Here is an 18,482-nt window from a genome sequence, read left to right on the forward strand (position 1 = left end):
CAAGGTGAGGACGAGTTAACTAAAACCCTGAATGGGAGGTATACATTCAGCAAGGTGAGGACGAGTTAACTTAAACCCTGAATGGAAGGTAGACATTCAGCAAGGTGAGGACGAGTTAAATAAGACCCTGAATGGTAGGTAGACATTCAGCAAGGTGAGCACGAGTTAACTAAAACCCTGAATGGTAGGTAGACATTCAGAAAGGTGGGGACGAGTTAACTAAAACCCTGAATGGTAGGTAGACATTCAGCAAGGTGAGGACGAGTTAACTAAAACCCTGAATGGTAGGTAGACATTCAGCAAGGTGAAGACGAGATAACTAAAACCCTGAATGGTAGGTAGACATTCAGCAAGGTGAGGACGAGTTAACTAAAACCCTGAATGGTAGGTAGACATTCAGCAAGGTGAGGACGAGCTAACTAAAACCCTGAATGGTAGGTAGACATTCAGCAAGGTGTTGACGCGTTAACTAAAACCCGGAATGGTAGATAGACATTCAGCAAGGTGAGCACAAGTTAACTAAAACCCTGAATGGTAGGTAGACATTCAGCAAGGTGAGGACGAGCTAACTAAAACCCTGAATGGTAGGTAGACATTCAGCAAGGTGAGGACGAGTTAACTAAAACCCTGAATGGTAGGTAGACATTCAGCAAGGTGGGGACGAGCTAACTACAACCCTGAATGGTAGGTAGACATTCAGCAAGGTGAGGACGAGTTAACTAAAACCCTGAATGGTAGGTAGACATTCAGCAAGGTGAGGACGAGCTAACTAAAACCCTGAATGGTAGGTAGACATTCAGCAAGGTGAGGACGAGTTAACTAAAACCCTGAATGGTAGGTAGACATTCAGCAAGGTGAGGACGAGCTAACTAAAACCCTGAATGGTAGGTAGACATTCAGCAAGGTGAGGACGAGTTAACTAAAACCCTGAATGGGAGGTATACATTCAGCAAGGTGAGGACGAGTTAACTTAAACCCTGAATGGAAGGTAGACATTCAGCAAGGTGAGGACGAGTTAAATAAGACCCTGAATGGTAGGTAGACATTCAGCAAGGTGCGCACGAGTTAACTAAAACCCTGAATGGTAGGTAGACATTCAGCAAGGTGGGGACGAGTTAACTAAAACCCTGAATGGTAGGTAGACATTCAGCAAGGTGAGGACGAGTTAACTAAAACCCTGAATGGTAGGTAGACATTCAGCAAGGTGAGGACGAGATAACTAAAACCCTGAATGGTAGGTAGACATTCAGCAAGGTGAGGACGAGTTAACTAAAACCCTGAATGGTAGGTAGACATTCAGCAAGGTGAGGACGAGCTAACTAAAACCCTGAATGGTAGGTAGACCTTCAGCAAGGTGAGGATGAGTTAACTAAAACCCTGAATGGTAGGTAGACATTCAGCAAGGTGAGGACGAGCTAACTAAAACCCTGAATGGTAGGTAGACATTCAGCAAGGTGAGGACGAGCTAACTAAAACCCTGAATGGTAGGTAGACATTCAGCAAGGTGAGGACGAGTTAACTAAAACCCTGAATGGGAGGTAGACATTCAGCAAGGTGAGGACGAGTTAACTTAAACCCTGAATGGTAGGTAGACATTCAGCAAGGTGAGGACGAGATAACTAAAACCCTGAATGGTAGATAGACATTCAGCAAGGTGAGCACGAGTTAACTAAAACCCTGAATGGTAGGTAAACATTCAGCAAGGTGAGGACGAGTTAACTAAAACCCGGAATGGTAGATAGACATTCAGCAAGGTGTTGACGAGTTAACTAAAACCCGGAATGGTAGATAGACATTCAGCAAGGTGAGCACAAGTTAACTAAAACCCTGAATGGTAGGTAGACATTCAGCAAGGTGAGGACGAGTTAACTAAAACCCTGAATGGTAGGTAGACATTCAGCAAGGTGAGGATGAGCTAACTAAAACCCTGAATGGTAGGTAGGCATTCAGCAAGGTGAGGACGAGTTAACTAAAACCCTGAATGGTAGGTACCGTATTTGACCTAATAAGGGCGCCTGCCCTAATAAGGGCGCCCCTACCTTTTTTCAAGGAAATAAATATTTGACTGAGTGTCAAAATGGTGTTCAAAAGTAATAATTCATGTGAAATATTTTGTTACTTTATGTGTTCAATTTTCTTCAGCAAATTAAGTAACTGGAACACATGTTTTTGCCACATTTTGTGTATTCCTACAGATGACATGTCAGTGCAAAGAGAACCCAAAGCTAAACACACATACAAATAATAACTTACCATCTTTATTTGAAGATAAAGTAAAGACTTCATTCTTGTTGATAAATAACTTTTGTTCAGAACAGAAAGCTAGTAAAAGACATTGTAAATCAATTATTAGGTCAAAGAAAACGATGTCCGATATGATCTGGGAAATCACCTGTTTCTATAAATAGAACACAAAAGAGTTCCATTTGAACATAAATGGTGGAACACACGTTCTCTGGTCTAAAGATCAGCTGGCATGGTTTACAAGTTTACAGGAGTATTAAAGTGATATTTAAGCTTAATATATGATAATGAATAGATATCTTCATCTGTAATATTTTTATGACTGAATATTTTACCGTTTCCACAACCTTGGGTATTCTGCTATAAGGTATAGTCTGTTTCATAAAACTTCAGAATAACTAATCTTAATAAGGGCGCCCCCACTGTCAATTACCCGCGCCCTGCGCCCTTATTAGGTCAAATATGGTAGACATTCAGCAAGGTGAGGATGAGTTAACTAAAACCCTGAATGGTAGGTAGGCATTCAGCAAGGTGAGGATGAGCTAACTAAAACCCTGAATGGTAGGTAGACCTTCAGCAAGGTGAGGACGAGTTAACTAAAACCCTGAGTGGTAGGTAGACATTCAGCAAGGTGAGGACGAGTTAACTAAAACCCTGAATGGTAGGTAGACATTCAGCAAGGTGGGGACGAGTTAACTAAAACCCTGAATGGTAGGTAGACATTCAGCAAGGTGAGGACGAGTTAACTAAACCCCTGAATGGTAGGTAGACATTCAGCAAGGTGAGGACGAGTTAACTAAAACCCTGAATGGTAGGTAGACATTCAGCAAGGTGAGGACGAGTTAACTAAAACCCTGAATGGTAGGTAGACATTCAGCAAGGTGAGGACGAGTTAACTAAAACCCTGAATGGTAATCATACGGTACTCACCTGAGCCACCAGGGATTCTAAAGATACAGTAAGAAGGGTGACCTTCATATAGATGTCCTATACTGTGGATGGTTCCTTCACGATCCCAGTGGACATGTGCTACTGCTGAATTAATCGTTAAATATTGCTTTAGGTCCACCTGTAAAATATTTACACCTTTAAAATATTTACACCTGTAAAATATTCATACCTGTAAAATATTTACACCTGTAAAATATTGATACCTGTAAGATATTCATACCTGTAAGATATTCATACCTGTAAGATATTTACACTTCCTCCAGCTTCTTGCAGGATACATATGATATAAAAATATCATTTACTAATTACCAAATGGGAAAGTAGGGCAACCAGGTCTCACCTTACTTATGGTGTCTAGGTTGTCTGGGTCTATCTCGTGTAGGAAATGTGTCTCTGTACTGGTAAAAATCCTATCCCGCAGTGGCCAGACCGTGATGCTTGTGTTATCAGTCGGCGTCCCTAACTTGAAATAGGAGAAGAATCTACAACATAAGATGTGCACATTTTATATTAGATTAGTATATAAAGGAACTCAGACAACATCACTACTATACAGAAGAGAAATTAATTCATGATACATGACAAAAAGTTGCAGAAATACAACAGGCCCATGGGCCTTAACAGTCATCTGACTCCAAGACCCTTGTACTATTGTAGTATACATACTCCGTATTGGGTTAAGAGGTACTGTTTGCATGATGGCCATATTGGATTTTTGACCAACACATAAAATAACAATACATGGTCAGGACCATCTCAGGATCATTTCAGGTGAAACTTGAGAAGAAATTTTCAATAGGTGTTGTTCAGGAAAACAATGATTGTGCAATCATGTCACATAATGGCAACTGTGTCAAAATTTTTACGAGGTCGAAAAATAACAACACTTTGTTACCTCCCCTTCTTTCACCTCCCTACCAATTTTCTTCTCAATGGCAACAGTAGAACTGAAAAGAAGTTTAATATCTATTTTTCAAGATGGCTGCCATACTGACACCCAACAGGACATTACATCCATCACATTATACTGACACCCAGTAGGACATTACATCCCGTCACATTATACTGACACCCAGCAGGACATTACATCCCATCACATTATACTGACACCCAGCAGGACATTACATCCATCACATTATACTGACACCCAGCAGGACATTACATCCATCACATTATACTGACACCCAGTAGGACATTACATCCCGTCACATTATACTGACACCCAACAGGACATTACATCCCGTCACATTATACTGACACCCAGTAGGACATTACATCCATCACATTATACTGACACCCAGCAGGACATTACATCCATCACATTATACTGACACCCAGCAGGACATTACATCCATCACATTATACTGACACCCAACAGGACATTACATCCATCACATTATACTGACACCCAGCAGGACATTACATCCATCACATTATACTGACACCCAGTAGGACATTACATCCATCACATTATACTGACACCCAGCAGGACATTACATCCATCACATTACACTGACACCCAGCAGGACATTACATCCATCACATTATACTGACACCCAGCAGGACATTACATCCATCACATTATACTGACACCCAGCAGGACATTACATCCATCACATTATACTGACACCCAGTAGGACATTACATCCATCACATTATACTGACACCCAGCAGGACATTACATCCATCACATTACACTGACACCCAGCAGGACATTACATCCATCACATTATACTGACACCCAGCAGGACATTACATCCATCACATTATACTGACACCCAGCAGGACATTACATCCATCACATTATACTGACACCCAGCAGGACATTACATCCATCACATTATACTGACACCCAGCAGGACATTACATCCATCACATTATACTGACACCCAGCAGGACATTACATCCCGTCACATTATACTGACACCCAGCAGGACATTACATCCATCACATTATACTGACACCCAGCAGGACATTACATCCATCACATTATACTGACACCCAGCAGGACATTACATCCATCACATTATACTGACACCCAGCAGGACATTACATCCTGTCACATTTTACTGACAATCAGGGCCGTCCAGTTGTCCAACTCCCAAAAAAGAAAGTTGTTTATAAAGTACAGAAGATCCCAAATTTAGTCGCCTCTTCCAATCATGAAATGGGGTCAGCAGATACAATTTTTACATCCTACCTGTACAACCAGATTTCTGTTGATAATTAGAGTAAAATCAATAGTGGATAATTATTCTGTACCTTTGAAATATATTTTTACATGGATCAGGATACTGAGCTATGGTTCCAAATTCTGAGACGACTATCCTATTGGCGGCCATGTTTTTCTGATAGGAGTTGCTGTTGATAAATTTCCGCGAGAAATACAGCCATTCCATCTTTGACCTCATACTTCTGTATGGCTCCCATGCCATCAAACAGGTGCTCAAACTTGTCAACCCCAATCTGGAAAATTGCAGGGCCATTCCTGTAGAGGGCTCCATCCACCCAGGGAGGAATAGTACCTAGTTATACAAAACAAATAACACGAAAATACATATCAATCTCTGGATATCTACACTGGCCCACGGGCTGTGAAATTACATGCAGCAATGATAAATTCATAATAAGTAAGTTCCAAGAGATACAGCCCTGATAAACTTTTTCTTTGTTGTTGATCAAAGGTCAAAATATAGGTCAGTGTGAATATTGGTCAAAGGTCAAAATATAGGTCAGTGTGAATATGTGATAGAGGCTAGAGCTCAACTTTTTTTATGTAAGTCAATTAAAGGTTAAATAAATCAAAACTAAATTATCAGGATGAACCACAGCAGTAAAATAGTTATGGAAATGATTTTGTAACTAAATTGTCACCCCCACTATATACAGACATCAAAAACTGCCTGACAAACAGTCATAATGACTGCAAAAAGTCAACAACATCTTCTAATCTGTACTTCATAATTATCTAAAGACATAAATAACATAAATACATAAATAAATAATTACCTTCACAGATAATTATCTAAATACATAATTACCTAAATATATAATTACCTAAATATATAATTACCTTCAGAGATAATTATCTAAATACATAATTACCTAAATATATAATTACCTTCACACATAATTACCTAAATACATAATTACCTAAATACATAATTACCTTCACACATAATTACCTAAATACATAATTACCTAAATACATAATTATCTCAATACATAATTACCGTCACACATAATTACCTAAATAAATATCTCAATACATAATTGCCTAAATATATAATTACCTACATACATGTTAATAGACGTATTGGCATGTGTAAATGATTTTGTATTGACGACCATTTACTCACCTGTTACAATACCTTTAGTAGCTGGTACCTCATCTTTTACACCTTCATACAGCCTGTGCATGTTTCCCGTAGATGTAGATGTCCTTAATGGCCTTACAGAGAGGCGTGCTTGAAAATAAAGAATGGAATAAGGTGTGAAATAATAAGTCACATCAAAACCAACCAAGTACTAAAGTCACATCAATACCAACCAAGTACTAAAGTCACATCAATACCAACCAAGTACTGAAGTCACATCAATACCAACCAAGTACTAAAGTCATATCAATACAAACCAAGTACTAAAGAAACATCAATACCAACCAAGTACTAAAGTCACATCAATACCAACCAAGTACTAAAGTCACATCAATACCAACCAAGTACTAAAGTCACATCAATACCAACCAAGTACTAAAGTCACATCAATACAAACCAAGTACTAAAGAAACATCAATACCAACCAAGTACTAAAGTCACATCAATACCAAGTCAGTACTAAAGTCACATCAATACCAACCAAGTACTAAAGTCACATCAATACAAACAAAGTACTAAAGTCACATCAATACAAACCAAGTACTAAAGAAACATCAATACCAACCAAGTACTAAAGTCACATCAATACCAACCAAGTACTAAAGTCACATCAATACCAACCAAGTACTGAAGTCACATCAATACCAACCAAGTACTTAAGTCACATCAATACCAACCAAGTACTAAAGTCACATCAATACCAACCAAGTACTAAAGTCACATCAATACCAACCAAGTACTGAAGTCACATCAATACCAACCAAGTACTGAAGTCACATCAATACCAACCAAGTCCTGAAGTCACATCAATACCAACCAAGTACTAAAGTCACATCAACACCAAGTCAGTACTAAAGTCACATCAATATCAACCAAGTACTAAAGTCACATCAATACCAAGTCAGTACTAAAGTCACATCAATACCAACCAAGGGCTAAAGTCACATCAATACCAACCAAGTACTAAAGTCACATCAATACCAACCAAGTACTTAAGTCACATCAATACCAACCAAGGGCTAAAGTCACATCAATACCAACCAAGTACTAAAGTCACATCAATACCAACCAAGTACTAAAGTCACATCAATACCAACCAAGTACTAAAGTCACATCAATACCAACCAAGTACTGAAGTCACATCAATACCAACCAAGTACTAAAGTCACATCAATACCAACCAAGTACTAAAGTCACATCAATACCCACCAAGTACTGAAGTCACATCAATACCAACTAAGTACTAAAGTCACATCAATACCAACCAAGTACTAGAGTCACATCAATACCAACCAAGTACTGAAGTCACATCAATACTAACCAAGTATTAAAGTCACATCAATACCAACCAAGTACTGAAGTCACATCAATACTAACCAAGTCACATTAATGTAAGCTAGTATAAAAGTCACATTAATGAAAGCTATTATTAAAGTCACAACAATACCAATACACCAATGGGATAGAGTAAATTCATTTGATAAATCTGTAGTAGGTGATCTTTCAAAGGATGTTATAGATTCAAAATTAATCAAGGGACATAACTCCATTTCAACCAAACATGTTGTACACAATGTTAACTATACTAACAGTTCTAGAGGATAACAATTAAAAAATCCAAATGGTTTTAGTGGTGTACAAAGATGTACTGACAAAGAAGGGTTCACTTAACAAAATAGTCTGTCCATTTGAGTTGTAACTGGAGGCCAACACTTCACTGCCCTTGATACAGAAAACAGTAAACAGTTATCTGAAATGTGGTACAATTTTTAATATAAGGTTTTACAAACATCATTCCAGGTAAAGGTATACATGCGTAAACCAGTGAGAAGGAAGGAGACTTGGTTTGTTTATAAAGGACTGTGGTAAAAGGACATGATTCCAATAAAAAAAAGTTGCATCGGAAAAAAATATTTATAGATAAAAGCAGGTGAAAGACTTTACATTGATAACAAGAGGCCCATGGGCCTTAACGGTCATCTGAGATTTGAAATATATTTCAGTTGATTTAATTGACCCTTTTGGCCAAACCCATCAGTTTAAGGGGTCAGTCAGGGCCAACATGTGGAAACCATTAAGCTTTCATCCCATGCTGATAATGTTAACCACATTAACCCTCCCCAATTTTTTTCGAATATAAGTGATCATGAGTTAACACAATTTGATTCATTAATAGGTGAGTTAATAATATTTCACTCATTAATAGGTGAGTTAACAATTTCCAAGTGATATACAGCATCTCTATAATTTATCATTTCAAACTACTTTGTTTCTTTGCCTGTACAGGATATAGATTCCTATACATCTAAGTAAAAGATTTTACATAAATACATGTACTGTACTCCGATAGATATGAATCTTTCATCATATGAATCAAAATATAAATTTATACATTATAAATATTTTTTGAAAAATGTTATAAGTTTACCTGTGAAGAATGCTGGTTTCCAGAAAATACGAAAAACACCTTTTTTACTGATGTTTATGGATACCAAAATGATAATGCAGCAGTAACCTTCACAACGCCATTTTGTTGATATGGCTACATATAGCATACCAAATGTACAGTGACAATGATAATTAATGCCACAAGCTTAAGGGCGTCATATTTTACCTGAGACATTTACCTGTCTGACATTTGGCATGTTACCTGTTATCTTATTAATGTGTATTATTGTACACGTGAGCTAGCATGTGTCCCGCCAGCCGAGATCATAGAAGACAGTCTGTTCTGTCACAGCATATGCAATTCACCAAGAAGATATGATTATTTTGATTAGCTGACCTGTACATTTATAGATCTTTTTTTCTTTTTTTGACATAATTTTTTTTTTCAACTAAGACGAGAACATAGACAGGGACGTACACTTACCCACAGACATTCCATGTGCACACACATACTAAATCTCACGCTTTATCATCACACTCTGATCACCATTTGACAGTACAGAGAAGCATCTACATGCATGTATAATTATTGCATGTGTTTTCATCCACACACCCCTCCCCCCCCCCCCCCCCCCCCCCCTTCCACACTCCCACACACACAGACATGTAAAGAGAGAGAGGGGAGAGGGAAAGAGAGACAAAACAGACAGACAAAACAGAGACAGACAGACAAATTACCAAGATTTTCAATTGTATCTGTGATTAGATTATAAAATTCTGGGTTCTACCCGAGTACTCGCATGATTCATAGTTCCACTACTACACATGGTCACTTACATGGACAGTCATACAATTTGTTGGACTTACAGTAGGACCTACATGGTCATCGAAACGCGGACGTCTACCACTCAAAATCGAGACATGTATATAATATCAACAGGAAACAATCACCGGAAGTTACGCTAGTCAACTAAACTTGGATATGAGGCTGAAAAAAGATTATTATTAGAGTATATGAACACAGAAATATATTTAACATATATTCACTATTCTTATCCTGTTATCAAATGAAATTTCTAAGTAATTACAATTTTCATCTATGAATATGGCTTATATTATTATAGATGATGCACATTCACTATTTATGGTGTTAATCGTGATTTCGAGAATTAGATTAAGTTTTATCATTAGAATCTGTTATCTGTATGGCTTCAAAATTAATTTATTTCAGTTGAAGGTGGACATTCTGAAACAAGGTCTTGTTTACTTTTGAAGTCAAGACAAGAAGGAGATGTTACAGGATATCAGTCCAAAACTGGGAATTTTTGGGGTTTTTTTAACACATGAATATACAGGTAATACTTTTTTTTCTCATACATAATTGGAAAACTGCATGAAAATTTATTATTTCCAAATTCTTCTATTCTGCACTGAATTACCTCCCTTGGAGGTTATGCCTTATAATTTTGGTTTATTTTGTTTAACATGCTGTTAACAGCCAGGGTCATTTAAGAATGTGCCAGGTATTGGAGATGGAGGAAAGCTGGGATATCTACTGTAAAAGCACCAACCTATGGCCTGACAACTGTCCCATGTAGGTTTTAAATTCGCAACTAATAGGTGGAGGGCTAGTGCTAAAGTGTCAGGACACCTTAACCACTGCGGCCCGTTTATGCTTTATTAATGCCAACTGAATGTAACATTATTTAAATTATAACTTGATTTGTACAAAATATTGCGTAAAGGTCTGGTCCAGGCTGATCAGATAAGACAGAACAATCTAGCACTGGATAGTACGTGAGATTTCCCTATTCTAATCTATTGATATATAGCTATATATATGTGTGACAGGAGAGGAGAAAATGTAGCAGCCAGAGACTGGAGTTCGAACCCGGGACCTCCGAACACTAGCCGGATGCTCTACCAATTGAGCTACCTGGTCACCAATGATCGACCCAGTCCAGTCCCGCTATACACATGCATAAGAATAATAGAATTTTACATGGGCCTTCTCCGTAAACAGCTCTCAACCCAAGTGTAAGAGTTTAGCTGGCCAACATTCAGCAATCCTAGATCTGGCTAGACAAACTCTTATACAAGGGTTGAGATATCCGTGTTTACGATACAGGCCCATGCTGGATTATTTCTCTCGCATACTTTAAATAAGAGATCCCAGCGGTATCTTGGCCCCCATCATTGAATGATCGTGGGTTTTTTTTATACTATATGTCAGACTGATCTCTCTATTTTTCCCTTCTTTCTTTTTTTCTCTTTATAATCTGTTAACAAGAACAAGTGGCACCTAAATGTGTTCAAAAACCTAAACCAAGGTGTCCGCCATTTTGCTTTCCTAGTTAAAAAATTAAAGATGAATTGGCACAATGACAGAACAAGGGTAACTTACACATGAAGTTTGAGAAATATCCCCCAATAGTTTTCAAGAAATATAGAGAAAAATAATCTTCAATTCTCAAAATCGGAGATGGTCGCCTGTCAGCCATTTTGTTTTTCTGATTAAAAATCAAAATTGAACCGACACAACTAGGGACCAAGGGAAACCTACAATATCCCTGCAGTACTTTTCAAGAAATAGCGGACCGGTATGTGGGCCACTGATATCGGTATACATGTGTAACAGAAGAAAGATAAAATGTAGCAGCCAGACCGGGATTCGAACCCGGGACCCTCCGAACTCTAGACGGACACTCTACCAACTGAGCTACCTGCAGGTCACCAATGATCGACTCTGTCCAGTTCCACTACATTCCTCCCTCCTTTTTTCAAGCCTTCGCCCCGGAGACCACAAGTTCGGATATCCCCTTGCTAAGCATACTCCCAATGCTTTAAACAAGGGTAGGCAAGCTTGCCAATTATGTAACAGGAGAAAGAGAAAATGTAGCAGTCAGACCGGGATTCGAACCCGGGATCCTCCGAACTCTAGACGGAGACTCTACCAACTATACTACCTGGTCACCAATGATCGACCCAGTTCAGTTCCGCTACACATGTACCTGTATAGTGACCATTGTCTATATGGGCCTCCCAAACTGAAACCCCCACACACCAAATACAAAACCATTAGAACAGCAAAAAACAGTATTTACAAACAATAAATATACAACATATGTAGTACTACACTATAAACAATGCAAGAAATCAACAAGGCATCGCAACAATACAAATCACCCCACATGGCAATACAAGCGATACAAATCACCCCCACATGCCAATACAAGCTTGTTAAAGAGATATTCTGCAAAAGTTCAGATTTCTTATGATGCTTATTATAAACAAAAGGTCCATAGATCTTAAGGGTCATCTGAATGTATCAAGACGATGGCACTATTGTGTAATATACCGTGTACATACTATATATAGTGGTACTGAGAACCAATTCAGGTTGGAATTTGAACCAGTTTGAAATATCACAACACTTAATCAGGACCATCTAAGATCCTACTGGTCGAAATGAAGAACTTAAAAATGTGTTTTACAAAATGGTGGCCATAGGATTATATTTTGTTTTTTAGTAGCTATCTTAATTGGAAATCAGACCAAACCAAAAACAAGTGCAATCAATGATTGTGAACCTCATCGGCAGCAGCCATCATAAAATGTTTACACTACAATTTCAGCAACTTATGAAGATTATTTAGATATAAATTATCAATGCTAATTTTCTCAGTACCACTAGATATATACAGCTAGTGAGTATGTACAAGGTATATTACACAATAGTGTCATGGTCTTTATACAATCAGATGACCATTAAGATCTATGGACCTTTTGTTATGCTACGTACACTATAAACAATGCAAGAAACCAATAAGGCATCGCAACAATAAAAATCCCCTCACATGACAATACAAAATACTGAGATAGAGTTCTTAAAAGGTATAGAACAATCAATAATTGTCCAACTTGTGCAGAATATCCCTCTATAGGAGTGGTCTCAATAAGGTTACAAAATTCACACACACACAAAAAAAATGTATATTTAAAGGTAACAATTGATGTTAAACTTACCATTAATTAATCAAGTACTGTAAGAGATACATATAATGTCAACATACATTTGAATACAATACTGTAACAAGAGGCCAATGGGTCTTAACGTCACCTGAGTGATGTCACATTTGAATAAACTTGCAATTGGTAGCCCTTCATCCCAGCATCCTACAGACCTAATATTGGGTCTGTGGGCCTTTTGGTTATCAAGAAGAAGTTGTTTAAAGATTTTAGCATATTTGAACCCTGTGATCTTGAATAAAGGTCAAGGTCATCCACTTGAACAAACTTGGTAGCCCTTCATCCCTGCATGCTACAGACCTAATATTGGGTCTCTTGGCCTTTTGGTTATCAAAAAGAAGTTGTTTAAGATTTAAGCATATTTAACACCTGTGACCTTGAATGAAGGTCAAGGTCATCCATTTGGACAAACCTGGTAGCCCTTCATCCCAGCATGCTACAGACCTAATATTTGGTCTCTGGGACTTTTGGTTATCAAGAAGAAGTTGTTTAAAGATTTTAGCATTTTTGACCCATGTGACCATGAAAGACAGTCAAGGTCATTCATTTGAACAAACTTGGTAGCCCTTCATTCCAGCATGCTACAGACTCAATATCAGGTCTCTGGGCCTGTTGGTAATTGAGAAGAAGTTGAAAATGTAAATTGCTTACGACGCATGACGACGGACAAAAGGCGATCGCAATAGGTCAACTGAGACTTTGTCTTAGGTGACCTAAATGTTATAAAAGATCTGATTAAAGTGTATGTTTGTTTATCAGACTTACACATTGGAACATGATTTTGAATCAGAATCAGTGAAAATTGGAAAGACAAGGAAACTCAACAAGATTCTAAGAAAAGTGAATAGATCAGACAGGATTCACCAATAACACACTCAAATCAAAATAGATTACTATATCACAGACGCCCTACAAAACATGGCATATATTACTCTTTAGATTCAGATATTACTTTTATCATTTGTGAATAAATTATTTTCCGTGTCATGAAATTAGTATTCCTGCTTCCTTGTTTGAATGTGGTAACTTTTCTACAGAATGTCATACACAAAAATACCAACAACTGTAGCCTTGACTTTCGGCCTTGTGAATTTTGCCCTTTAGGTATTCGTGTGTTTTTTTAATCAGTTGTGGCTAACATATGATATACACGTACACAGTAACCTTTTTAGATGAAATTCTGTAAAATTAGGGCTGCGTAGCTGTAATAGAAGAGGTTTGGTGCAACTGGTAAATAACTGTTATAAATTGAGTCTCTGTCACTGACTGCAGAGCATGCTTCTTGAACCTGAGACCCTTGTTCGACTCCTGTTGGGTCAATCGACAGGAATACATTTTTCTCAGGTCTTTCATATTAACTGCATACAATGTTTATACAATCCTTATGATCAACTACTACAAGGTCGTCACAAGTCAGCTTGTTATGTTTGGTGCAAACACTAAAAGTAAGGCTAATTGTACTTTCCGTGGTGTCGAAAGACACTCTAGCTACATATATATTACTTGATTATGTTATTTTGGAGTGCAAATTATACATATTTTTGTTGTTCCTCTGTTAGGGTGCAGGAATATTATGTTTCAAAATCGTAAATTAGATATTAAGTATACAATTGATTACAATGGAGTGATAAAACAAATATGAAACTGTTAATTACAGAAAGAAATAAAGCTATGCCCAAAGAAAAAGAGCTAGATATGGTTAAGAAATATAAGATAAGGTCAGATAACTTAAGCTTACATTTCTGTTTTAAGACTTTATCTATAAAGTCCTATATAACAGACTCAAAAAGTACATACAACGTATCATATACATATTATATAATGTAACTATTTGACAATTATGTAGTGCGGAATAAAAATTCACTCTTATATCATTTTTAATTAATTAGAAATCTAACAGTTTATATGTGCTATTGTTTATTATAGTAGCAGACTTCAGGGCAGCAGGGGATGGTATACCATATAAGGAGTTGTGGTACAGGGGATAGATCGAGCCAATGCCATGGTTTTTCCCTGGGTGGAGATATGTACAGGTTTCCTATACTCTGCGACTGCATACCTGGAGGTTACAATAATGCAGGGCGGCTGAGTTAAAATTGTAGCAATAATCAGAACAGGGTAAACAAACGCAACAGTTTCAGAGTATTGTTTCTTCAATTTATTTTATGATGCTTTCACCCCCTATTCAGGCTTCATCAGGACAAATTTACGTAAATATTTCTCCTTACATAACGTATGTGTCTAACTAGGAGATGAGTCATCCTCACTACAAACTTCCACTGGGAGAGCTATAATTAGAGGCTGATACTGTAACTATCCAGCGATTGAAAATAATTGAGTTGAGATAAAAAACGAGAGGCCCAGGGGACCTGTATCTCTCACCTGTTTGGATTTGACCAAACATTAAAATAATGTTCATGTTCCATTTGTTAATAGCTTATTTGTTGATGTCGAGCAATGCTATATATGGTTATGGCATGGGGATCTCAACTGTTTTAAAGACATAACTGAGAAATGAAGTCCAGACTCCCTAGGGGTATGAAAAGACCCCAGGGATTGTTTTTACAACATTATCATGTTTAAAGAAACTAAGTCCCTTGGGGTAGGGAAAGACCCCAGAGCCTATATTTACAAAGGATTGTGTTTCTTTCTTGGTGCCCAGCGATGCTATACTGTATATGGTTATGGGGTAGGGATCGCAACAGTTTCAAAAATACAAGTAGCGATTAAAAGGACATACCTCTGTTGGACCCTGCCCCTCTGTACCCAGCGGGGTCAGAGTCACCATTTTTGCAAAATCAGTTTCCCTTCAGCTAAGAATATTTCTGACAAAATTTAGTTCAAATCCATTCAGTACTTTTTGACTAGTAGCAATTTGAAGAAAATATTGATGGATGCTGGACGCCGAATGCCGTACCATAGCATAAGCTCATTGGCCCTTCAGGCTTAGTATGTTTTCTTCGTATTATGTGGATTTGCTATACAAACTCAAAATTTTCAAGGACAGGTTATCTGTTGTCTGCTTTGATTTCCCTACTTAAATGATACTAGCTATATTCTGGGGAATGTAAAGACCTTCTCATTACATCAACTTCAAATGCATGTTTGCTGTGCTTGACAACAGAATGTCTATACTAGTCTGTTTCGATTTTAATTCTATGTGTCTGTTAAAGCCTGGTGTGTTTATATAATATAAATATAAACAACCATAGCTACAAAAGATCTGGTGCAAAATAATACTGAAATATGCACCTTAATTACAGGATAGCGGGACATGAAACTCCCCCACATTTTTATAATGATAATGATAACTGTTATCCTAGATTATACAACTGTATATGTAAATACTTGTTACATTTTTATAATGATAATGATAGACGTTATCTTGGGAAAACATACAGAAACGCATGAATGATACGAGCTGTTGAAATATGATGAGTCTTCTCCAATGATAAAAATAAATTTTCCAATGACCTTGTCAGCTTACTCAATGACTGTTTGTGGTTGAGCGATGTCTTCCCTTAACACTATAGATCTACACTACTGCATATTGCAGCATTCCTAGCCATTTGATAACTTTACAAAGTTCTATCTTCTTTCACTATATATATACATTGTACCTACACACAGAGACTCAAGAGCATGTTGACAATGCAGCTTATATCACTGCATCACATCTACGTATTAGACTTCAGACTTTAGACATGCAGTTAGGGGGATGATCAAAAACGTCAAATATTGATTATTGACCCACTCATTATGGATATAATTAAGTGTACAAAGTAACATGAATCAACTACTTAATTAACAAACAACTTAGAGTTAATGGTAGGTGAAAGTCTGTGTCATTGTTTATAAAATGTATGTGAATTATATACAGTATAAATATAATGTGTGAGTACACCGTGTAATTGTATGTCCTGTATGTAATTCTCTACACTATTAGTTTTGACAATAAAATTATTGTCACTGTGACAGTATATATAAACATTCTGTAATAACTTCTACCGTCGGTGTAGGAAAAGATCAGCTACATTATGTAAAAATATGCTTCTTCAATCTCCCTCTCTCGTGATTTATATGTGTGGTTGTGTGAGAGTGTGAGATAATATATTTTATGCCATCTTGCGTTTTATGTATATAAATACCGGTAAAGGGCTTTGAATAAGTTGTATAACTTTTGCCAAATCCCCTTGCTATGAAAAGGCAATAAAATATGTTTACCTGCCTACCTGTGACATTATGTAAACATACGGCCTTACCTGCGAACAGCAGCCTCTCCAGTTTCCGCGAACATAGAAGTGATGCTGGCTTCATCGTATCCAAGGGAAGTAAATCTTTTTAACCAAAACCAAAAAGGTAGCACACTACCAAATGAATTCTGATATCCTGCAATAGTCTTACACCAGCCTTGCACTAATTCCGGAACTTTGTACCTATCCCGGAATTTCGTTGAACTGTGTTTGTATCGGTCTGCCTTGAACTGTGGACTGAAATTACGTTGTTGGAGTGTCCGCTTCACCGAAGTCACGAGGCTACCTGTTAGACCTGTGTACCCCGGTGCACTACGCCTGCGCCATTATCGAACTTGACTTTAAACACATTTATTGTCCAAAATAGGCTCAACGGATTTGGCACAAGTTATGAAAACTTATGAAGCCATCTCCTATCAACAAAACATTTTACACAATTGATGACATAGACATTTACAAAGTCAAAGTTTAAATAAGTCACTTTTACATAATTATGCAAATAGTGATATAACGATAGACACAACTTGCATGTTTAAAATCTCTAGCTGGATTTGATGAAAGCCTGCACATGTTCGAACACATAATTATTTACATCCAAAGCAAAGTCTTCGTTACCAAAAAGTAACAATTTTATATTAAGTTGTATATTCATGTAATTTAAAGCATTAAACATTCTGAACGGGCGGTGGAACACTGACTTATAGACGAAGGATATAGGCCTAAAATGTTATACAGATTTAGAAAACATGGCCGTAATAGCGGACATAAAACCCATTAAATAGACCAATAAAAACAGTCTCAACTGTCCATCTAAGAAAGGTGCAGTACAGTTTTTGAATCCACATTATTATTCAAATGGAAGGTTTTTGAAAACTTTTTTGATTCATTCCATGAATCCAAACAACCTTCATTAAATCGTCCAAATATAATTATTAAGTCCACCTAGTTTTTTATTTTGGGATGAGACATTTATTCATTATATTGGGGGTCAGGACCCCCCCCCCCCCCCCCCCCCCCCCCCTCAAAAAAAGAAAAGAAAAAAAAAGTCCTGGATCCGCGCCTGATCCCGAATGATTGCATTCGAGGTTTGCCGAATGGTAGTATTATTTCACCATGGACCTAAATTGAGGCATTTTGACTTGTGATAGGTGTATACGTTTCCAGATCTGCCCATGATGTGTCTCGAGACCATGACGGCGGTCCCAAACATGTACCGACGTCACCCAAAGGCGGAAGTAAA

General features: G+C 37.5%; 1 protein-coding gene across 1 annotated transcript in view; it reads right to left on the reverse strand.

Annotated features, from left to right (window-relative positions):
* The window catches only part of LOC117345001 (beta,beta-carotene 15,15'-dioxygenase-like), a 35,276-nt gene extending 17,847 nt beyond the window's left edge, over positions 1-17,429 (reverse strand). Inside the window, 6 exon segments of the mRNA XM_033907917.1 lie at positions 3,175-3,313; positions 3,536-3,677; positions 5,458-5,579; positions 5,581-5,720; positions 6,555-6,662; positions 17,252-17,429. Of these exon segments, the coding sequence (XP_033763808.1) occupies positions 3,175-3,313; positions 3,536-3,677; positions 5,458-5,579; positions 5,581-5,720; positions 6,555-6,662; positions 17,252-17,306 (706 nt within the window). The 5' untranslated portion in view covers positions 17,307-17,429.
* Positions 17,430-18,482: the final 1,053 nt, after the last annotated feature.

The sequence above is a fragment of the Pecten maximus genome, chromosome 16, assembly GCF_902652985.1.
Source record: "Pecten maximus chromosome 16, xPecMax1.1, whole genome shotgun sequence".
Lineage (NCBI taxonomy): Eukaryota > Metazoa > Mollusca > Bivalvia > Pectinida > Pectinidae > Pecten > Pecten maximus.